General features: G+C 43.7%; 3 protein-coding genes across 8 annotated transcripts; 1 reads left to right on the forward strand and 2 right to left on the reverse strand.

Moving 5' to 3' along the window:
* Nucleotides 1–68: 68 nt before the first annotated feature.
* KARS1 (lysyl-tRNA synthetase 1) lies at nt 69–9,532 on the reverse strand. 5 transcript variants are annotated; one of them, XM_075765228.1, is made up of 14 exons: nt 8,963–9,532; nt 8,334–8,484; nt 7,962–8,127; nt 7,480–7,573; nt 7,031–7,217; nt 6,727–6,852; nt 5,034–5,153; nt 4,630–4,792; nt 4,364–4,537; nt 3,544–3,629; nt 2,779–2,864; nt 2,321–2,447; nt 553–696; nt 69–200 (listed from the first exon to the last, which is right to left on the reverse strand). In XM_075765228.1, the coding sequence occupies exons 1-14, from the start codon at nt 9,052–9,054 to the stop codon at nt 114–116; spliced, it is 1,803 nt and encodes a 600-aa protein (XP_075621343.1). In that variant the 5' UTR covers nt 9,055–9,532; the 3' UTR covers nt 69–113. The 5 variants fall into 5 exon arrangements, with proteins under 5 accessions (XP_075621343.1, XP_075621344.1, XP_075621346.1 ...); XM_075765229.1 differs by having other exon boundaries at nt 9,165–9,530; XM_075765231.1 differs by having other exon boundaries at nt 9,093–9,111.
* TERF2IP (TERF2 interacting protein) lies at nt 9,287–11,080 on the forward strand. The gene is made up of 3 exons (XM_075765982.1): nt 9,287–9,785; nt 9,936–10,012; nt 10,640–11,080. The coding sequence occupies exons 1-3, from the start codon at nt 9,287–9,289 to the stop codon at nt 11,078–11,080; spliced, it is 1,017 nt and encodes a 338-aa protein (XP_075622097.1).
* Nucleotides 11,081–12,053: 973 nt separating this feature from the next.
* On the reverse strand, nt 12,054–23,127 carry LOC104641598 (carbohydrate sulfotransferase 4). Of its 2 annotated transcripts, none has more exons than XM_075765252.1 (2): nt 23,094–23,127; nt 12,054–18,997 (listed from the first exon to the last, which is right to left on the reverse strand). In XM_075765252.1, exon 2 carries the CDS (start codon nt 18,982–18,984, stop codon nt 17,848–17,850), a length of 1,137 nt encoding a protein of 378 aa, XP_075621367.1. In that variant the 5' UTR covers nt 18,985–18,997; nt 23,094–23,127; the 3' UTR covers nt 12,054–17,847. The 2 variants fall into 2 exon arrangements, with proteins under 2 accessions (XP_075621367.1, XP_075621366.1); XM_075765251.1 differs by having other exon boundaries at nt 22,920–23,127.
* Nucleotides 23,128–23,609: the final 482 nt, after the last annotated feature.

Below are 23,609 nucleotides of genomic sequence, written 5' to 3' on the forward strand. Positions count from 1 at the left end.
CCGCGCGCGCGGGGTCCGCCGGGAACAGCGGCTTCTGCGCAGGCGCACACAGAAACACAGAGACGGGCGACAGAAAACGCTGCGTTTATTCACGGTCCGCACCGCCCCGCGGTTCATACAGAGGTGCCTTCGGCAGGCTGGTCGGGCTGCGCCTCTTTCTTGTTGTCCTCTGGTTTCATGGCAGGGAAGAGAAGCACCTCCTGCGAAAAGGGACACCGTCAGCAGGCGGCAGTGCCGCCACCCCCCCCACCCCCCGGCCTGGGGAGCAAGACCCCGTGCGCAAGTCTCGCGAGAGCGGCCCTCGGCCCAGCTTCCCGGCGCCCTCCTCAGAGCAAGGTGCATACGGCGCTGGGCGGGCCGAGACTCGCCGCGGCTGCGCGCTCGGCAGAGATCGCTAAACGAGTGCCCCAAAGCAAAGCTGTTCGGAGGTGGAATTCTTTCTCAAACGGCTACGCTGTTCTTGTTTCGTTAGAGAGGTGGCCTGCTTTGCTGAATCTCATTCCATGTTCTCTGACAAAGCTACCAGTAGGCACTGCCATATCTAACATTTACCTTGATGTTACTGGAATCCGTAAGAAACATGGTAAAGCGATCAATTCCCATGCCCCAGCCAGCTGTAGGAGGAAGGCCATACTCCAGTGCGGTACAGAAGTTTTCATCAATAAACATGGCTTCATCATCACCTGCAGCTTTTGCCTAAATGAAAAAATTAACAGTAAAAGGTGGGTTGTACAGAACTAGATAGCACTTCCGCTAACCCCTACCAAAAAGGAGAAATACTGGTATTTGTAGGAGCCATTTAACTGACAACATCAAAGCCCTATAGGCTGCACAAGTGAGTAACAGACGAAGGAATCTCAGCACCTGGAGAACTGTGGAGATCACTTGTACAGGTGCGTCCAAAATAGCTCTAGGCTCAAATCCTTTCTGATCTGTCAGTTTCCTTTCTAGACACAGGCCCAGGCCCTTCGCTTTAGTAAAAGCAATCTCCAGGGCCATATGGCAGCAGATGGCAGTGGAATAAATTGCTTTCGAAGGCTTCTCACAACCCCCCCTTTAATGTTTGCAGAGCAACTAAGCAGCATAATTGTTTGAATCATCGGTAGTCGCTCCACGAAACAAAGTTTAGGGGTTGCTTTTTTCCCCCTCAAGTAGAAAGGTTAAAAAACCCTACACTGAGATGTTAACTAATGCATCTGAGCTTGGCAGCCTCCAAGTGCTGAAAGTCGTAATAAAAATGCAGACTAGCCAACCCTCTCAAATTTAGAAAATGCCAAGTGTAAGTGTTGAAACAACAACAAACACTTTTGTTCACACAGTTTCAAGGAAGACTTTGCAAAAGACTGTTAAAGAAAACTTTTCTGCCTGAGTCTGAAGTCCTGAAATGCAGACTGCCATCCTTCATCTCAACCTCCCCCTTAACTTTAAATGTTTAGGCAAATTTTCATTCAATATATATAATCATATGTCTGCAAAGCTATAATCATGAGACACAGCTGCACCAGACATATATACAACAGACCAAAGGTGAAGGAAATCTGTAATATTATTCATTCTGACAGGAACATTTTGAAATTTATTATCAAGTAAGTTAGTTAACATAAGTCTGTTTTCCTGGTTTTGACAATTGTTTCATCCTTTCAGGCACTGTGAAGCCATTAGAGTAGGAAGAACAGGAACTCTGACCTCAATCGTGTGTGTGCATGCAGGCATTCATGGATGTGTATACCTAATTAATAACAAAAATCAGTTTCAGTCACTCCTTTCTAGAGAACTAGAGAAACCTAGTACTATAAATTTGCAGGCCTAATAATTTTCAGTCTGCAGCTCTATTCTGTGAGCCAATTTAAAACAGTCATAACTGAGTTCAAGAAATTAGGCTATTTCTTACCATTCAAACTCTTACCGGACACAAAAATTTAAGAACCTAGAAGTACAATGTTGTATGGCTACCTAAATGCTTAATTGCGGAAAAATAACTTTTACCCTAAGCAAGACAGAGAAAACACTTGCACATTTGCTTTTTTTCAGATTAGTACTTCAGGTAGAGTAAGAGGAAAGATATTCCAAAACAAAGTTGTACTACTAAAAAAACTAACGCACAACAGTGTTTGGACTTGTTTACCTTAGAGAGCAGGGTTCCCTTAAAAGGAATTAAGTTTTAATGACAGACTTTAATTTGAGTGAGAAACACTCGCTCAAAAGTAGTAACAACTCTTTTCAACTGTAAGGACTAATGACAGATTTGGAATAGACACAGGAAATATTCTTTGCTTACGTGCCTGTATCATTGATTCACTATCACAGCAAGACACCATACCTTGGCCTGATCCTCAAAAAGCTGCCGCTGCCGGAAAGGATCATTAAGTTCTGTGTAGGCATTGCACACTTCCTTCTTCATTACAAAGAGTTCAAAGCGTTCTGTTAGTCCCTGATGAGAGCGATGCCTACGTGAAGATGACAAAACAACCATACCTTAAAATAAGCATCTTTACACAAGCAAAGAGCACGTATGTCACTTTAGGAGGATTGCCCACGCTTAGCAGTAACAGCTGTCAAAACTTCAAACTACTAAGCATCAGCACATCTCTTCCGTGGATGACGAGTTTTACAACTCGGGAAACGTTTATCTTGGCTGGAGTCAGACTTCAAACTAGTATATAACATCAAAATCTGTTTTCAGATATGTGACTTTTTTTTTTTTTCTTCTTTCTTTTTAATAAAGTAGGAGTAGAGGGTCTAAAAGAGTTACACACTGACCATTTCTCATACTCTTACCATTTGGCTAGAGGACTCATGATCTGTGGGTGATCACAGATGAATGTAGGGTTGATACAAGTGACTTCCAGGAATTCACCAACTAACTGGGAAAACGAAAGCAAAATAATTATGTAGAGTACAGTATCACTTTCCTAGCACTGCCTTCCCCAAACATCCTACTTCCCTCTCTTCACTACTGAAGAAAGTACCATAAAACTGAAAAGTTTCCCAACTAATAATTCCTGATCGCATTAATATCTTCATTAACGTGTGCATGTCCAAGTTTGATAAGAAAAATGACATAGCAAAAACTGTATGAAAAATAACAACGTAATTCAATTTGGCCATTACAACAAAGACCAGTAGGAAAAGCAGCAGAAAAAACAGTGATCAGGCAGTATTTTAGGTACAAAGGAAAAGGCTTGATACAGTTGATAAAAGAACTATATGGTAAGCCTATCAGTTTGGTAAGGTACAAATGCACAAATCTCACAGACAAATCTGACATAAGATAAAGCAGACCTGGTTTAAGCATAAGAGACCCGTTATCAAACTAAAATCCTCTAGTGCTTGCATTAAGCAGGCATCAGTAAACTACATTTTGGTGTAGACAACACAAAAAAATTTTTGTCACAGCAAGTTTTCTCACTGTGATACAGAAATAGCTGAAGTGCACTTCAGCATATTTTCCCAGATGCAGCTAAACTTTGCTCTGAAGAGACTTCTTTTGATACAGATAGATCCTCAAAGACATTAGGATTAAAATCTACCACCTTTACTTACTTTGTCAAGAAGCCTGGCTGTTGTCCTGGGAGGCGGACACTCAACATTTCTCTCTGCACAAAGGTCATCAAAGAACCTGCGAGTTTCTGAAATTGTTGTAAACAAAAATTAGAAAAGCCATACTGGCAACCACTTTTTTTTTTTCTTTCTGCATGCTTCAACACGTCCAGAATGATTTGTAAGATCTTAATGGTATACATCATGGAAAACATGAGCTTAAATGTCAATCTACAAAAAGAGCATTTGTTTTTTATCAATTTACACTAAAATATAAGTTGTATTTCAGAAACTTGACTACAGCTAAGCACAACCCCACATGACTGCTGGACATTATTGGGGGGGGGGGGGGGGGGGGCGCGTGAGAATTGTACAACAAAAATCACTAAAAAGTGTATGAACTTGCTTCCTTATGACTTGATTCCAGGAATAAAATAGCACATACACACATTTTGAAGAAAGCCCAAAATAATCAGACTCCTAACCTATAATCACAGGCATGGAAAGACTCAACTGCATAGAAGAAATAAGAAATAAAAAGCTGGGTCTCTTCAACAGATGAAGAACTCCACAGATCATGCCTCTTGAATATACAGCATCACATATACTCAAAGAGGCAAAAGAGTTGGGTCTTGCGAAAGACTGCAAGGCATGAAGGCTTCTTTCTGGACTCTTAGGTAACAGACAAAACCAGAGAAAAGCAATCCCATGTGTTAGCACCACCTCAGAAAAGCAGCTGACAGACTGCAGGCTGAGAACTCAAGACCTTTTGCCCTCTTTCTGTTAAGGAACAATTATAGGACACCCATACTCAGCATCTAACCTTCAGTTTCAAAACACTCAGCTGATGGAAATTTCACTCCTAGGACCTTTTCCAGATCATACACCAGGCTGATTCGCTGAAAGGGAGGGGTAAAATCTATCTCATAGGCCTGTCCATCTTGACCATCTGGATGGTAAGTGATCTTGTAACTTCCAGTAATATGTTTCACCATCCCTACAAAAGGAACCTGAAGTTTAGAAGAAGAGTATGCCACATAATATACAATTCTTCTGGAGATTTTTTTTAAGTAATTTTGCATACATCACCTGAAAGCAACTTCTCTGTAATTTCCATCAAGTCATGGTAGTCCGCATAAGCCATATAGAATTCACAAGTTGTAAACTCAGGGTTGTGAGTTAAATCAATTCCTTCATTCCGGAACTGACGCCCAATTTCATACACTCTGTCCATGCCTCCAACCACCAACATCTAAACAAAAGGAAATTCTTGTAAACACACTAATTTTTTCAAAAGAACTAAAGAGAGCTCAAACACACACAACTGCAACATGACCTTACAAATCTCATTCAAGATACATTTTGTTTCCTCCAAACCAATGAGTCCACCTTTCTTCAAGAATAATCTTCATTTTAACTTTATTTACTTTTTTAGAATAAGATCACAGCAGTCTGGAGAATACAGGCTTAGTCATGAAGGGCTTGTATTTTACCTTATGGTAAAGCTCTGGAGCAATTCTCATATATAAATTCATATCCAGTTCATTATGGTACGTGATAAAAGGTTTTGCCACAGCTCCACCTGGAATTATATTCATCATAGGAGTTTCAATCTGTAAAACAGTAACAAAAAAAATTTAACAGTGGCATAAATATTTCCAGACTCCTACCTCAATGCTCTACTTTTGTCTAATCTGTTTCCAAAGTAGAACTCTGTAGATTAAGCAAACAAACCACAGCTAGCTTTGATGAAAAAATGTGTATTTCATTTATTGTTTGAAATTCCAAAATAAAAAAAACCAATTCCGAACTAAACAACACTTCTCCCATGCAGTCAGTAAAGACAAATTACTTAAACTATTTGCTGCTATCAAGAATCATTCATATATACTATAAATGTGAACCTGCTGGGTTCATGTTATCAAAGCCAGGAACTGGGCTGTAGCATTGTCACAAAATCCTCTCTCTACATTGCAGAAAATGAAGTTCAACAAGGCCAAGTGCAAGCTCATGCACCTGGGTCAGGGCGATTCCCCGTTATCAGTACAGCCTGGAGAATGAATGGATTGAGAGCAGCCCTGCAGAAGACTTGGGGATATTGGTGCATGAAAAATTGGACATGAGCCAGCAATACGCACTTGCAGCCCAGAAAGCAAATTGTATCCTGGGCTGCATCAGAAGCAGCGTGACCAGCAGGTCAAGTGAGGTGATTCTCCCCCTCTACTCTGCTCTCCTGAGGCCCCACCTGGAGCACTGCATCTAGCTCTGGGGTCCCCAGTATAAGAAAGAGGGGGATCTGTTAGAGAGGGTCCAGAGGAGGGCATGGAAATGGTCAAGTGACTGGAACACCTCTCTCATGAGGAAAGGCTGAGAGAGTTGGGATGGTTCAGCCTAGAGAAGAGAAGGCTGCGAGAAGACCTTCTTGCAGACTTTCAATATATAAAGGGGGCTTACAAGAAAGGCACAGAGAGACTTTTTACCAAGGTCTATAGTGACAGGACAAGGGGCAATGGTTTTAAACTGAAAAAAGGTAGATTTAGATTGGGCATAAGGAAGAAATGTTTTACAATGAGGGTGGTGAGGCACTGGAACAGTTTGCCCAGAGAAGCTGTGGATGCCCCATCCCTGGAAACATTAAAGGTCAGGTTGGATGGGGCTTTGAGCAACCTGATCTAATGAAAGATTCAGTTAACAAATTCTTGTAAATAAACTACATAAAGTTCTAATCTTTTTGCTAACTGTAAAGTACAACCAAGAATCTGGATGCAATAGAGAGCAGAGCTGGTATTATTTTCTCATATGCTGCTCCACAATAGATCTAAAGATAAAACCAATTTTGCTTACAGGAAATAAAACCTGCATTTACCTCCAGAGACAAAACACCATTTGTTATGGTATTTCCACCTTAATTTACTGAAATAAGGAAAGGACAGCAGTGGTTTGAAGATCTAACTTGATAAAAGTTTCCTTAGTCATAACCTCACGAACTGAAGAATAGTCTTAACTTTAAAAAGAGAGGAAAGGAATGGCTCTCATTACATTAAACTGATAAAACACACCATGCTGAGGTAATTATTCTCACTTCTGTAAATATTTTGCACATAAGCCTGAACATAAAGCATCCTTGAAGCTGAGAAGCTCTAAACACATTCAGTATGCAGAGAGAAATAAACAATGAAGCCTTACCTCAAGGAAGCCCATCTCATCTAGAAAGCTCCGAATGTATGTAATGATCTTTGCACGGGTTATAAATTTCTGCCGCACATAATCATTAAGAATTAAATCCAAGTATCTCTGACGATACCTAGTTTCCTGAAAAGAACAAATATCTTTAGAGCAAGCTAGACAAAACTTGCTGCCAAAGGAAAAAATACCAAAACAAAACTAATATTCCTTTGTTGACTGATACCATCAGCGGATATGAAAGGTCATCCATTCAGACCTATCTATCTGTCAAATTGCCTCCAAGAGTGACGGGTATGACAAGTACCTTATCTTTGAGGCCAAAGTGAAGATGAGGCAACATGTGCAGGCATGGAGACAATAGAGTTATTTCATAAGGAATAATACTCAGTTCCCCTTTCTTTGTTTTCCCAGGATTCCCCTCTACACCAATAATGTCCCCACGACGCAGCTTGTTATTAATACGGAAATACTCTTCCTCGGATTTGTAGAGCCTGTAATTACAAAACCAAGGTAAGCAGTTTTGTTTAAAAATTCAACATTCCAAACTGCCCTGCTAGTCTATCCCCAGACCAAATCCTTTAAAAAAGGATTCTTCTAGCAGGGAAGCCAGCCACAACATTCTAAGCAAAACATTACCTGGCTGCCTAAGTCAACCCATAGATGAATAGCCTAAGGAGATGAAGAAACAGAATGCCCAAACAGGCCTAAGACTACAGTTCTGTTTAGAATGTCACTGGGAATACCTCTACTTACCTGGAATTTGCCATGACCTGCAACTTGACTCCTTCCCCACGAAGATCATAGAAAATCAGCTTCCCTCCAGAGGCACGCTTTGCATGGATTCGACCTAAATATCAAAGTATGCAGGCCATCAGGAAAAGAGTCCCTAGCAGAAAGGATACAAGGGCAAAAGCCACAGGATCATCAGCTGTGAACTAATCGCTAACCACAAAAGAGAAGCAGTTAAAAATTAGTACCAGTGCACAAAAGACCATATGAACTTTGGGTCCTGAAGCCCATATCACAATCTGATCTTGTAGTTGTAACGGATGTTCCACAGGTCCACTCAGTCTGAAAAGACGTGTCCTGAATAGTCTAACACTGCTACAGACTTCATGACCAAGTAACAGGGGATCAGCAAAATTAAAAAAGAGACCACCCCAACATGAAAAGCAGCTAAGACTTGGCTTAGCTAAGCAACAGACCATTTCTCTGAATCCCAGATAAGCCTTTACCTGCCACTCTCACTGTAACGTCTGTCAGGTGATCTCCTGGCTGCAGGTGACTGTACTTCTCTATAAAATCCGAGAGAGATAAGTCTACATGGAATTTGTGGGGATAGGGATCTTCACTGGTGCCCTTCAGCTGCTGGACTGCATGGCTACGGATCTTGTAGTATTGCTGTCCCCAGAAACAAACAAAACCAAATGATTTTGTTAGAAACTGAAAATATTTTACAGGTTATAAACTAAAACACAGCTGCCCTTATGTAGGAATACGTAGGTCTCTCCCCTTTTAACCATTTAGTTTCCCCTGAGTAAAAAACCAAATGTAAATCAATAACATTTATTCTCAGAACAGTAACAAGCATGAGGCCAGACGCTCACATTTGGATCCAAGCTTTCCTCATCAGCACCAACGTTATTCTCAGAGTCAGAAGTCAAAGAAGGCTTATTTGAATGCTTTTCACTTTGCTCTTTCTGCTTTGCCTCTTTTTCAGCTGTTTTTCTCTCAGCCTTTAAACGTCTCTTCAGCTCACTGCAAAAGAGACGGAAAACAGATGCTGCAGGTACTCTGATACTTCTACAGGGAAACACTTAGTAGGATTCTCCCAAAAGCTTAACTGTACCAACAACCCTGTCACTTCTCTTACCCTGCCCAAGCATCAAAATCATCCTTAAGCTGTTTAAGTATTTTATTCTTTGAACATTTTCAGTTCGTCTCCTATGAGATACAAATACTCAAAGAAAGTTAAAACTGAATTAAACATTACCTAAACAGACCTTGAGGATGCGTGCCTACGTGCCCAAGGACCTTCCGCAGGCCACTGCGGACATAAGAGCGTAGTAACCCCACATAGCATGTAAGTGCAACAAGGCAAAATCTCCACTGAAAAAAGTCAGCTCCCCCACGACCAACAAGCGCCGCGGTTCATCCCGCGGCTCGCGACTCCCGACTCCGCCGGTCGGACTTCATGAGGAAAGAGGCGGGCCCAGCCAGACCGCAAAGCACCGACCTGCTTTGGTCATGGAGTGCCTGGCGCCATTGGAGTGCGGGCGCGGCCCTCCAGGCCCAGCCGCGGAGACGCGCAGCGGCAGGGCTCAGCATGGCGCGCTCACGACGGATCACTTGGGGGAGACACGCACCGGGTCAGCCGGACATTCGCCTCGCCTCCCCAGCCCGGCGCGGCCCGGCTCCACCTGCCCGCCCACCCTCACTTTTTGCTGAGACGCGACTCGGTCTCCACTGCCTCGCACGCGCGCTCTGCTGCTGCCGCCGCCATCTTCCCAGCTCCAGCCGGCCCTTCCGGTGCTCCCGCGCCTGCGCGCCCACCGCGGCGATGGCGGAACACGGGGGCGAGGCACTGGTGCGGTCGCGGTCGCTGTTTTTGTGGGACGACGGGAGCCCGATGCGGTTCTACGTGCGGCCCGGGCAGGCCAAGCTGCGCTTGGCGCCCCTGGTGCTGGCGGGCGGTGGGCGGCTGTGCCGTGTGCAGGAGCCAGGAGCCGTGCTCCTGGCGCAGCCCGGCGAGGCAGCGCCCGGCGGGGCTGTCTCCACCGAGTACGTGACGGAGTGCGTGGAGCGCAACCAGCGGCTACCACTGGAGCCCTTCCGGCTGCCCGCCGCGCCGCCCGCGCCGCCCGCCACGTCGCCGCGCGGTCGCCTCGCCTTCACGGAGGCGGAGGACGCAGCGCTGGTGCGGGCGGTGCGCGGGCGGGGCGAGGCGCGGGTGAGCGGCCGGGCGTTCTGGAAGGAGCTGGAACGAGGCGGCCTGACGCGGCACAGCTGGCAGGCTATGCGCGACCGCTACCTGCGGTACCTGCGGCCGTTGTACGGGGGTGAGCTGGGGATAGCCGGCGGGGCTTGGCGGTGGGAGGGCAGACCGGCTGGGGACGGGGACGCCTGGGGTGAGGGGAGGTTGATGGGGGGGCGGCGGTGGCCCTGGGCCCCGCTGCAGCCCGGCAGTCGATGCCCGCGTGTTCCCGCAGAGCCCCAGCAGATGGAGGAGCCCGCACAAAGCACGGGTCTTTTCGAGGCCGCTAATCGGGAGTTTGAAAGCACGGAGGTAAGCGTCCAGGGCCCTCGCGGGGAGTAGCATTTGCTGCAGCTGCTTCTGCATGCCGCAGTGCCACTGAGCGAGCTGCTCGGAGTAGTTTTTCCTGGTTGTCACAAATGGCACAATAACTCATAATTCCCATCTTAAATGACTTTGCACCGTGACACCCCTTCTGCTATGGCTAAGTGGGAGCTTCATGTGAGCTATGAACTACGTGGCTTATGATGAATGGTGCCTTGCTGCGGTGTATTTTCTTAGTTTGATTTCCTCCCCGAGTTAACTTGAGGAAATTCTTGTGACAGTGTTGTCACATTAAAAGCAATATTGGCAAATGGAATTCATCCTTTCACTTTAGGCATAAAATATTCCTGCAGTTGCATTAACATTTACTTTTGCCTTTTATACATAGTTTGTTCAAATTCTCCCTTATATTTCATGCTTTTCTGTCATCTTGTATATCCTTGTTAACGCATACAGCTTCACTTGAGTCACTGAATTTTACTATGCCTAGTAATTTCTGAGGGTTTTTTTAATATACTGTAGAGTCACAGTGGAAGGTGGTTGGGTAGCAGTGATAAAAGGAGCTTGCCAGAAAATGACATGTCTAACTGATGACTCCACTTCTCTTACTTTTAGTCAGGAAGTGACACTTCAGACATTTCAGAAGAACTTTCTGCACAAGATGGAGAGGGAAAATCCGCAGGAGAAACAGCATCTGTTTTGAAAACTAGACTGGAGGACGCTGTGCTTCCTGACACTCAATTACAAAGGGAAGAAAGACCAACAAGCACTTCTTCCTCCAATGTGGTGGGAGAAGTAGTAAAAACTATGCAGCACTTCATGGAGAAGTTTGGCATGGACCTGTTCACTGTTACACAGGCCCTTCTGAAAAACACTGGTGAAGTGGAGACTACTTTGTACTTTCTGCAGACAGGGCAGCGCTTGGATGGGTACCCTGTATGGAGCCGAGAGGATGATTTGGAATTGCAAAAAGATGATGAACGTGTCAGAAATAAATTGATAGCAAAATTTGGAGCTGAAAATGTAGCAAAGCGGGTAGCATTTAGGAAAAGTTAGATAGCAAAGCAGAGGGGAATGACTGATCTAGGACTGTGGCAGGAACTTAAAGTCATTTCAGAAATGCAAATGTGATGGAAGATTTGATGCAACTTTCTGAAGTTTCAGAAATGCTTGAAAATATTTTTTTAATAAAAGACCTATTTGTATTTGATTTTTATTTGTAATACTGAGTACACTAAACATTTAAAAGTAGAAAATAGTAGAAAAAGAAGAGAAAGGTTCTATACAGTATGAGGTTTTCACTGAAAATTTGCTTTAAAGTGTGTACCTACTATATAAACCAGCTGACAGTCCTACCTGTACATTGCTGCATGCAAAGGATTTTGAATAGGGTTGGCACCAAAATCAGACAATCACAGTAAATGCTCTAACCTGTAATGCATTATTAGTGCACAGTAGCAGCCTGCCCTCCCTCTGTCGTGTGTCTTACCTCAGGCTGTTTTGTATGATTGTTTAATAACCTGCTCTGCCAGTTGTTGCCATTACCCTTTTTTTGTTGTTAATGAACCTTTGTTAGCAGCAGACATTTGGAAACAACAATGAAAATCTAACTGTTCAAAAAGAGGGATCAAGAACATTCATGCCAAAAGATGAGGCACTTGGTATAAATGAATGCTGAGGTGTCTCAGAGTGCCCATGCGTACTGGGAATGGCCAAAAAAAAAGGTCACTATGATCTAATATTCAATCCCATGTTACAGAAATCTGTCAGTTAAAACCTCAGGCCGGTAGACAGTCATCTAAATTTTTATTACCACTTCCAGCATGTGTTTCCCAGTGCTAATATTGCAGGATTTATTTAATATTAACTTTACCATCTTGCTTCATGATTTCAAAAACAATTAATAGCTCTGCTCCAGCTTGCATCTCTACAGATTGAAGAGTCCTAGCTTCTTTAATCCAGGGAAAGTAACACTTGTACCAGACCATATAGTCTAGTTGGGGCCACGTGCAATAGTTCGAGTAGGAGATACAAGTTAAGAAAGAGTATTCGGAGTTTATTTACGTAAGTATCACTAAAGTCATGTTTGAGAGAACATCGTTGCTAGTATGCAGTTACAATCCGAAAAACTCAGCACTTTCAGCCTGAAATTATGCTCTGGTCATTATTTTAATATTATTTGAAGTCAGTCCTGTAAATCTGGAATTCCTTTGGTGAAATAAATGAGCTTGTAAAAGCAGAGACTAATTTTTATTTTTTTTTCCTTAGAATTATATTTTGGGGGTTTAAGGTGGAGTAGGAAATTGCTGGTTTTAAGCCAAATTCAAATTATATTGAAAGTCAACAATAACTTGATATAGACAGCTGCTTCAGAAAATGCTGTCCTGAAACACCAACTGATTATTTTGGGAGTTAACCAATGTAATCAAATGCCAAAACTCTGGTTCAGACTATGCAGTCTTTCACAGGACAGGTCAGTCCTGCTGAAAAAGAAATACTTGGTACATTCATGCTGCTCAGACTGGTTACTTGACACTTGGGTGGAAGACCAGACAAGCATGTAATGAGAGAGAGCAAGACAACATAGCAAATAAAGTAGTGAGCTTTTTAAAAAACTAGAAACTTTACCAGATGGATTTGAAATCCAAGGACTGCTGATGACCAGGTTCATGAACAGGAGACCCATCACCTCCTGCAGTCAAAACCTCCCATTCTAGTTTGGTTGGCGTACATGTCTCAGCAGCACCATAACACCACAATTCAATAGTAATCTTCTTTAACCAAAACTGCTCTAGAATTCAAAGAGGTAGAATATGTTAAATGGCTGCAACACAAAAAGATCAGGTGTAAGGCTTATTATATCTTTTTATAATTCTAAGTGACACTTATTTTAAGAGTGAGTTTTGTCTTTTTCAGGGCAATCAGTCAGACGTGCAATGCAAACTTCTAAGTCTGCATACAGTGCTTTTACCTTTGCAGAACCACAGAAAGACATTGTCTAACACTGGGAACCTTTTCCATATGCACTTGGTGTACTCAGTAGGCATAGGAACTAAGACACAAAAAGCACAGTTTACTCAAGGTTGCTCTCTTTCATCTGTTCTGAAGTGCTGAAAGGCACTGCTTATCCACAGGTAGACTTGCTTGTGCAGGCCCATGGGTCTAGGACTCGTGAGTCCACTTGCACATTAACAGGACCTGGAGATACCACTGTATCATATGGTACTGCTGCAGGCTTTGCCTTCTCCCACAATAAAAAAATTCTTGTTTTCTCTGCTTTGTCTTACCAAAGATGGAGTTACACTCCTTCCCATACGTTGGAGACAGTTTGGCTTTCCATGGTCATATCAGGTCCCTGTACTATCGGGAGTGTCAGGAACACTCTTTTTGTAGCTCAAAGTAGTACACAAATGTCTTCTTTGTAGTATTGCCTGAAGCAGCAATATTTGTAAACCTGGAAGGGTGAGCAGAGTGGCAACGTGCATGCCAGAACTTTTGAGTTAAAGACAATTCCAGAGGCAGAAATACTGGGTCTGCAAACTAAGAACTGATTGCATGCACCAGGTTGAAGAGCAACAGACAGGAATACCAGAGTCAGGTTTTAAATGTCCCGTTGGTGACTTCTCCATCTTACACTTCATTGGTATAAAAGCAGAGTTTACTCTTCTGAACTTGCACAATGTAAACTTGACATTTGTTTCTAAACAGACATCCATGATCTTTATTTTACACACGTGCCAAAGGATGTAGCCATAGTTTTAAATGTCATGCTCACCATCTTGAAAGTTTGAGCGGGTTTTGCTGGTTTTTTTCCTCCTCCAGAAAGTATTTTAAGTCATCTTTGCTTGCATGAAGTCAACTGTACATTTTCATGGGACCACACTCTGTGGCTTTGATGCTTCCAGAAAAAATTACAATCTTACTAATTGTTGTATTGAAGAAACATAGCTAAAGGAGTGTAGTAAAGGTACACTGAAATCAACAATCCTGCTTTTTCTCCAATTAAGCTTAGAAAGCAGAACTTAAAGTAATTTTTAAAACAGTACATTAAGAAAATGCATCATATGTTATTTTTATGTCATTTGTTTACTGACTGACTGGAAATACTATGAAGGTTTTTGTCCAGCTAAACATTTAATACACGGAATTGATCGAGTCCACTGAAAACAAATATTCGTAATAAAACTTATGCCACTCAAACTGACATTGGTTAGTGTAGAGATAGAATTAGCAATGTAATGTACTGCAAAGCCTATGTTTGTTCAGAAACAGACTTCTTGGCACTTAAAGTGGGAAGCTCTTTACTATGACTTCAGTAGGAAGACTTCCGAGACTCCATGCTTTTAGCTGAGTATGTTAAGGTCCATTTTAAAGGGACTTTAAAAGAAATACAGTGACTGTGTGCTTCCCTGGCACACTACAAGTCCTACTTCTGTATGCCAGCCTGCCTGCTCTAAGTTTGCATAAACACTGTGTACAGGAAGATACCTTGTTTTCAGTGGACTTACTATCACGATGCCAGTGCTGCGGGCTCAGCATGGATTTTGTCATTCAACAACAGAATCCCTAGGAGTAAGACTGTGATTTCCATAACAGACATCATCCTACCCTTTGCAGGGGTTAGAGGTTTAGCTCTAGGAATATGGATATCCACAGTTCTATGGTAGCAGGTGATCTGTAAATGTCACTAAAGCCTAAATATTGCATACAACTTCTGATGTCTCCTGTATAAATCTAGCTTCAAACCTTTATTTACAGAAGATTGAGATCTGCCTCTTCTGAATTGAGTCAGTATTATTTCAGTTTTACAGATAATGAAATAGAAATTCAGACTCTGGAAAGATACAGAAATAGCACCTGAAGTCTTTCCAACCACTAAAAATAAGAGCTTTGTATTAAACAATAGGATTCATACTTAGAGGAACCCTATCTTAGTGGTCTCCAGAAAGAAACCATGTTCCTGAGGAGCAAACGTCCTGTAATCATTCACAGATGCTTTAAAATGTTTTTAGTCTTGGTGATCAGGGCTGATTGCTTCATCCAAAAGAAAAGCATGACTGAAAGTGAAATTTGGATAGTGACTGATTCTGTGCTGAAGCAATCACCAGCAGCTAGTGGAGAAATTCAGCTTATACAGTGACTTAGTAGTGCATCTGAATAATTCAATGTGCTAGACCCTATTTAGTGGTAAGAGATGTCTGCATACAATTTCAAAGGGCTCCTTAAGAAACACTGACATTCATCTAGTCCTGCACCCAGAAACCACAAAAGCCCTGCTGAATGGGTAACAAGCTGAGGTCTGCCCTTGCCCACCCTCCTCTTACAAGGCATGAATGTACACAGGGGCATTTGAAGAAATACAATTCCATGGATAAGAGAAATGCTGCAACAAAAGACCGGCCTGTGAAATCTAAATAATTAACAATAATACTGAATTAAACAGAAGTTGAAAGAGAGGTTCCTCCCTCCTGCTTGTATCGTCTTTCCCACTGCTGACCAATTCTGCTTCTAGAGCTGCCTTGCTGGGCAGCTAACCTCCTCTACTCACCACTTGGTGTTGCACAATTCATCCTGCAGCTCTCATCTCTTAGCCCAAAGGGACACACAGGATCTGGAATGCTGATGCCTACCCCAGTGAAGGTGACTACAGAGCTGCTTCTGGGCTGGGAAGCTCTCCCACTTCTGTAGGCTGCTACTCTTTGTGGTCTCAGCTGACTGTTAACCGGGGATGGCTCACTGGTTCATTCCACAGGTCCACTTTTTAGCTAGCAGCTACTTTCTCTTGCTAACCAACATAACTGCTCAGTGTCTGTCTGTAAGATTACTTTCCCTACTTTCCTCAGCAGAATCAGCACATAACAAAACCCTCATTAATTCTCTGGTACAAAAACAACCAACCCAGCTGCTGTGAATTTGTCAAAAGAGCCTTCTTCCTACTATTAGAGATTGCTATTCAGTTAACACGAATCCTTCTCTGTCGCCGTTCAAACACATACAATAGGTAGAGGCTGGACACTGTTTATTGCCTATACACCTTCAAACACAGTCACTCTATCCCCTGATTTTAAAATTCAGCATTGTATGTTTCTCTTTTTAAAAGATATTGCAACTTTTTAATAACATGCAAATAAGGTCTAGTCCTCCAGGTAGACATTGTCACTCTTCTATAGTGGGCACCAGATGGCCTTCTGGCAGGTTTAAAATGAGCACTCCTCACCAGAACTACACTGGTATGAGGACGGCAGCTGACTGACAAAGCGAACAGGGCCTTGAGGCAAGGGGCTGCAGCCAGAGCAGATAGGGAAGAGGAACATGGGGGATGGGGTGGGTGGTGTTGGTGGAGAGGGAAGGGGAACGCAGCTTCCCATGGCCCTGAACGCCCTCATCCTGCCTGGACCCTTCTCAGATAACCTCCAATGCCTAGCCTTGCCTTGATCACCTTCTCCCAAGGATGCACATCCTCAGAATCAAGCCTCATCCCTTGTTCATGCTTGTGATCCTGCCTTAGGACAGCTGCCTTACTGTCTGGAGGGTAGTGGAAATATTCCAGCTTTGGAGAATGCACTGTTAAATAGATGCATGTTAAAGGGACTCTGCAATTTACACATAAAAGGTGTATAGAAAGAGGGATTTGTAGGAATTTCACTCTCCGAGTCTGGTAACAAGCTTTTCTCCTTGTCTTATGGAACACTGTTAAAAATAGGTAAAAGTAATTCTGTTCTTCAGGTTTGAACCACATATTCCCATTCGAGTTGGGAGAATGGTATCTCCAATGGAGATTGTGGAGAATGGCATAGTCTATTAAACGTAATTTTGTTTTGCTCTAAGACAGAAAATACTCTCACCAAATAATTCAGTAGGTTAACTTCCCATTCTCCTCTCAGCTTCTTCAGTCCACTGCTATAAACCTATCTTCCCAGTTCCAGTATGTATACCATCAGAATCTGTGTCCTTACCTCGTCTTTACAGTCTCAACCTTAGCATGAACTCTTCTCAGTCACACACGTGGACTGTGAGAACTCCCAGGGGAATAACTATTCTTGGTTTTGAAAGCTGTAAGACAGAATTATTTCAGCTGAAAAGTAAATGGATTCACATAGTCCCAGAAATGGATCCCCATATGCAAATCCAGGAGTTTTTATTTTCAACTATAGCTGGTTTATTCTGTTTTCCCATTATATAGTAAATGAACACAAACATTTCCCCAACATTGCCAACAAGGCTGGATGCCCAGGCACAGGAATGGAGCAAAAGAAAAACTGGGCTTGAAAACTCAACCATTCCAAAAAAAAGATCTTTCCAGAAACCAATGTCTGGTCATCCTTGCGTCTCTTCTGGCATTACATATCCTGGGTGGCAGCATGACAGATAATGTTCTCTTTATTCAGCTTCCATTTATATCTCTTCTTCCTTTGCAGTGCAGTTGGTCCATTTGGTTTCACTAGTATTTAGCTGTGGTCTGCAAGCGGTTTGAGCCCTACTATCTGGTCCCACTCCTTCGACATTCTGTTTGCTCCAACCTACACATACTTCCTTTTTCACGTGAACCATGGACTTAATTTAGAAAACAGACTTGCATTACTTCAGCCTGCATTGTGTCTGAGCCTCCAGGGGCCTTGGAGAGTGACCCTGTGCTGCTAAGAAAGCTCTTATGAGTGCAGTCAGGGTTCCTGTGTTACTTGTCCTTGCATAGCACATCCATGCATGCACTTTTACACACATATGCATGCACCTCTGTCCTATTTTGCTCTAGTAAACAGTTCTCCACTCTGCAGCATTCAGAGAGTAGGTGCAGAGAGCAGCTTTTCCGCCTTCAGAATTTGTTACACAGAGGAGTTGTGGGCAAACAAAAGATCCAGCGACATATTTTTTTGCTCTTCTTCGGAGTGAACGAGCCGGTAGCCCAGCAAGTCCATCGCATCCTTGCACACATTTTGCACTTTTTCTATTTTCTGGAAAGGAAGAGTCTTCCTCCAGGCTTGGGATACTCTCAGCGCATCTCTGGACCCAATGTCAAAGGCCTGTGCTCCTTGCCCCTTCCCATGGGTGATGTTGTGCACCCACCTCTGAAGTTCTGGTGTGAAATGGAGTTCTGCAAACCTGTACATCTGAGCAGCCCTTGCTAGCGGGTCTCTGACAATGTCTTCATAGCGAACCAGCAGGTAGCGGTCTTTCAGGAAGCTGGCAATAGCCTGACTGCCTGCCTTGTAAATCTCAACGTGGCTTTTGCAGATTACTTCCATTGTGTTGTAGGGCGCCATTTCTCCCTTCATCCTCTGGGACCCCACGACAATGTTACTGTCACGTTTCAGGTCTGCCATTGTATTTTCTCGGGATCTGAACACAGCCCTAGGATCACGTACCAAGTGAATGATTTTGAGGTTCAGGGATGGATCAGTGAGAAGAGGGTAGAGAACTTTCAAGTCAAAGAACCGAACCTCCTTGATGGCAACATGGCTGTAGGTTTTACAAGCTTCCTCCACCTTGCTGAACGGGTACTTGCCACAGATTGTTCTGCAATTGCCTGCAGTGATTATGTCACTGCGACTGAATGAGTCACAGGCCGGGGGGGAGCACAAGGCTCGGCTTGTCTCCCACTGAAATAAATCAGACTTTTTCTTCTGGCTAGACATGTAAGCATCAAATACAGACATGTCACACAGAAAGACTGACCTGACTAGGTCCCGCACTGCCATGTGTAAGACTTCGGCAGTGTTCTGGTACATCTTAACCCACACGTGCCATGCAGGCTCCATCAGGTAGAAAACGCTGGGGTGCTGGCTGAAGATTTGTCCAGTGAAGGAAGATCCTGACCGCCAGGAGGACAGAATGAGGATGTGGACTGGAGAAAGTTTTTCTTCCATGGGGGCATTGTTGCTGCAGGGTAGGAAGTGGAAGTGGATCAGAAGGAAGGACAGAACTGCCAGAATCAGGAGCACCTGCACCCTTCTAAACTTCATGGTTGCAAGGGACCTGCAGAGACAGAGGAAGATCAGTATCACAGGATCATGAAGGCAGAATGTGGTGAATCAGGCTCCCGCCAATCCCTCTGCAGGCTCAGGGTTTTGGAAAGCTGACACACTACCAGTGATACTATGACAACCACAGCACAAGGTATCTTTGGAGAGGACATAAATACTGCAGGGCTGAAAGTTTTCTGTAACAAAACCACTGTTTGTCGGTAAGCCATTCTAATGCATTCTTAGATCACCAAAAGGCTTGTCTGCACTTTTATCAAAGTTTAAGAGTTAGTTCACTGTACTGAAATTAGTCAGTACACACAAATGTGTACTTAGTGTACGTAACCCCTCCAGACATGATCCCGGCAATTTTTATGGAAGAAAGATGGAACAAACAGGTTCAACAGGTCCACGCTGTTACTTTTAAGCTCCTGTTCTGACCACTGTTTACAATTATTTTTATGCCAGGATGCTGTGAAAATACAATGTAGGTTTCCATTTCTTTTGCTTATATTAATTTTGAAATTTCAGGAAACATTTATTGTCATCACAGGCAAAAACTCACATACCAAAGGAAGTCATTTGGCACTGCAATAAATCCAAGCACAACAGTATCTCCTCCACAATCAGAGCATCAGAGGCAATTTTGCTAGCAAGGCCCACAAGGGTTTAGCGCATCCATCTTTGTGTAGGCAGGCTTACCTACAACTAACCCTTTTCTTAGCCTAACTCCTTCTTAAAGACTGTCTCCTGCTACCCCTCCCTCCAACCCCACTCACCCTTTAGATCTTTTATGTGAAGAGTACAACACAATGTGTTTAGTCCAACTCAAAGGTCTGACCAAAGCTAGCTCTTTTTTTCTTGCAGTAAACCTCTATTCTGCCTGTTGGGGATGACTTCATTATTGGAAAATGTCCATTGTGCTGCCTGGGAACAATTCATAGCCCGAGTACCGGCTGGCACAGGAATCTGCAGGAAGTACACCATCATGGATAGGATCTGAGGCAGAAAGAATCACTTAATTTAAGAAAAAAAAAAAAAGTACATTAAAGCATGCTCTGCCAACTGCTCCTCTCGTACGCTTTCCTCCCCTCCCCCAGCCATGCCTGATTGTGCCTTGAATATAGGTGGGTGCATGCAGCACTGTCTGCCCCTGGGGACAGGCTCAGCACACAAGCCCACACAGTATGGTGTGCTCCCCTGTTACTATCCATGTGCCAGGCTAGCAGTCTAGCTGTGCTGAAGTGGAGACAGGTCTCTTTGGCCAGTGCAACTGCTTTACATTTCCCAAGGGGAACTAAAATTAAAAAAAACCTTACTGGTTTTTAGTCATGGGCAGTCCTTCCAGGTGCTTCCACAGCCAGACAGGATAAAGAGAGCAGGGCCTTCAGGGCTGCAGGGCAAGCTGGAAGTCCTCCTGGACAGAGCAGCACTGGAGCCCAGGTCCTTACAGCTTTGTACACTGCTTTTGTGCAGCCCACAATTGCATTGAATTCAGGGGCAGCCATGCCCATCCAGAGCAGCTGCCTCCCTACTAAAGCAGCAGAGGTATAAAGCGTGCCCCAACTGGCCAGAGTACAGACACTGCTTCCCCACTATGTGCTTACCATGTTATCTTCTGGGTTCATGGTAATGCACGAATGTTCCCGGTCAACATTTCCCTAACCTCCTCCTTATGCCCTGCCTCAATTTCCCTCTGCAGCGACGCTTTCAGACCAATTTGCATGGAGGTGCCTCCTCCCATGATTTCAATTCCTTCAGCACTGATTTTAGATTTCTAGGTACAGTCACTGCTGCTAACCAGCTAGGAACAGTATTCATTTTTCCCTCCAGCACATATGCATAAATTGGCTTGTTTATCTAATATACCTGCTGTGCATTCATTTTGAGCTTAGGGTTTATAAGACAGCAGTTACAATTTGTCAAATCCAGGACAATACCCAGCCCAACAGGTAAGCCTAGTTGTTGCCAGTAAGTGCTACCACAATATGAATTTTATTTTAGTAACGTCTTCCAAGGATGGGGCCATGCATTTAGTGAGGGACCACATGCTTCTGGTCTCCTGGACAAGAAGCCTACTGTTTTTTTTGGTTATACAAATGGACTGTAGTGTTCAGGTCTGACAAGAAGCTGATTCAGGTTGACATTTGGACCAAGCCTAGGAAGAGCTGCAAACAAAGACTGTTGTAAAAATAAGTTATCTATCAGCTTCCTCCTTGCAAATGAATACAGCAGTGTTTACAAAAAGTCCTGGCTTCCAAATTAACTTGGATGATATCACTTCCATCTGGCACCATTAATATCATTATTCTAACTCCCAACGGAGTTCCTGGACTATAGCCAGAAGCTCTTAATTGAGAAAAAGTCTGTTGAGCAGACATGAACACAGGCATTAAGATACCTGGGCAGAAACCACAGAAATCATTATTTCTCTTGAAACCTGTGTGTGTATAGTCTGAGTCAAAGAGAATGGATTCAGGTTTTTTGGGAAGCAAGGGCATGCTTTTGTCTTGAATCAAACCAGGGTGGAACAGCTGGATGTTTTAGACATTTCAGAGTATGCAGACCATCCCTGCATGCGGTGTGCTGCTCTTGGTGTTTGCCTGAGAAGTGGCCTCATGTGAGGCCACAGCCTCAACAGCTTCTTCACTCTTATACAAGTAGTGATGATTGTTGCCCTGTCCCACAGGGAGGGGAGAAGGACGAAAATGAGTTGTGTGTGCCTGGTGAAGTGGAATAGAGGAGCAGCAAAGTGTGGTAGAGGTTCTATCAGACATTTCCTAATATGAAAGAAATACTAATTACATAACCTTATTTTTCATCTCTGTATCTCTCAATCAAAGCAGCTGTTTCTAAACTATGGTCTTAAGCTTAACCACATTTTCCCTACAGAAAATATCCAGAGTCACAAGTGATTCAGTTTATTTCATATTGCAAAAGTGAAATGAAGCCCTCACAGAACTGCAGAGTAAAGATCAACCCAGAATGATTGAGACAATTTCAGCTGCAGAACAAAAAAGGCACACTGTTACTGTCTGCTGGCAGAGAAATGAGCCAGGATTTGGCTGAGAGCAGAAAGAACGGGAAGGATCTCAAGGCACAAAGGATGAAGAACAGAAACTACTGAAAAATAAGACAATCCAGTGTCACCATGTTAGAATCTCCCACAGCACATGTATGAAAACACAAAGAACTAGGATCTGCCTGCCTGAGCAGCTAGAGTCTCCAAAGAAAATGAACAGAGTTTTAAGCTTTTCCAGAAAGACACGGGGGCCTTGGAAAAGCTTGATCCCGGCAAAGAAAGAGCATTACAGAAAGCAGCCCCAGGTAGACATACCCACCAAACACACTCTGAGCATGAGCAGCATGTCCCCAGAGTACAGGGTTGTTGAACCTGTGCATGTCTGAGGGGGGATGACAGCACACCCCAAAATACCTCATGCTATGCAGACTGTGGCTGAGCGTCCTGCAAATCTGGGGAAGCTCTCCAGACCAGTACAGAGCCTTACTGCTTTAGTGGCAGTAGCATAGCAAAGAGGATCTGGCGCCAGGGAAGGCCCAGACACTGGTCTTTGATGGCATTGATGGTTGTTCATAGTTTTGTCAATTCCTTCTTCAATTTGGCCTGGTCAGCTTCTGCAAAATTAGAGGTAGCATCTGCCCATTCAGAGGAGAACAGATGGCATGACTGTCACTGTTGGGAAATGCTGAGAAGAAGAACTGAGAAGACAGTCTGGAGAAGCAGGAACTACCCTCTAAGCCAGACCAACAGCTTCTGCCTGCAGGAGGAATCATGTAGCAATTTACTGGCATCCATACGTTTACAGTGTTTTACAAAAATTATCTCCCAGTTCAGGCTGCTGAGCATGAGCAAGTGAATACAGTTCTGGGCATCAGAGCATCCACAGATACCAAGAAATGGTTGAAAAGCTCACCTTAACAAGTCCTCTTGAAGCACCACCAGCCCTGGTTCAAGCAAAGTTGCCCTCACACACATACACTGCTGCGGTACACACTCCTCCAGGCAGCTACATGAACAGCAGTGCATTCACATACTAGCACTCTGCCTTCATGCCAGGCTCTCATATACACACGTACTCAGCTCTTACCTATACTTGTGCGTGCTCCCTACTGTCCCCTTCATTTGTGTATGTCCCAGCTCTAAGACTGACTACTCTACAGCGCCCGCCTACTTTGACCAGCCTTAAACTAGCAAACTCCACCCTGCACTAAGCAGCAAAGCATGGGAATGGCAGTTTCTTGCAGGGGCACAAATGACCAAATGTTGCTAGTAAAGGAGAAGAGCCAGGAAATTCATGAAGGAAACTGAGAGGTGCTTTTATGTTAAGTCACATTGCAAGCCCCAAAAGAGACCGTGCTCTGTAAAAGGAGGAACAGGGATGCTGTGGAGCATCAGAGCAAAGGACAAACAGGAACCCTTGTTGCAAGAAGGACCAGCTCGCCCACCAGGAGTTCAGAGATAGGACATATTTGCCTACCATTGCTCTGGCTGCTTGCCGTACTGTCAGCAGATGCAGACTCATATAAAGTCTTTTTGACTCTTTTCTGTCTGTGCCTTGCTTGAGTTAAACATTTGGGGGCTGGGAAAGAAAATTGTGTGAAAG

This window comes from Balearica regulorum, chromosome 13 (assembly GCF_011004875.1).
Source record: "Balearica regulorum gibbericeps isolate bBalReg1 chromosome 13, bBalReg1.pri, whole genome shotgun sequence".
Taxonomy (NCBI): domain Eukaryota; kingdom Metazoa; phylum Chordata; class Aves; order Gruiformes; family Gruidae; genus Balearica; species Balearica regulorum.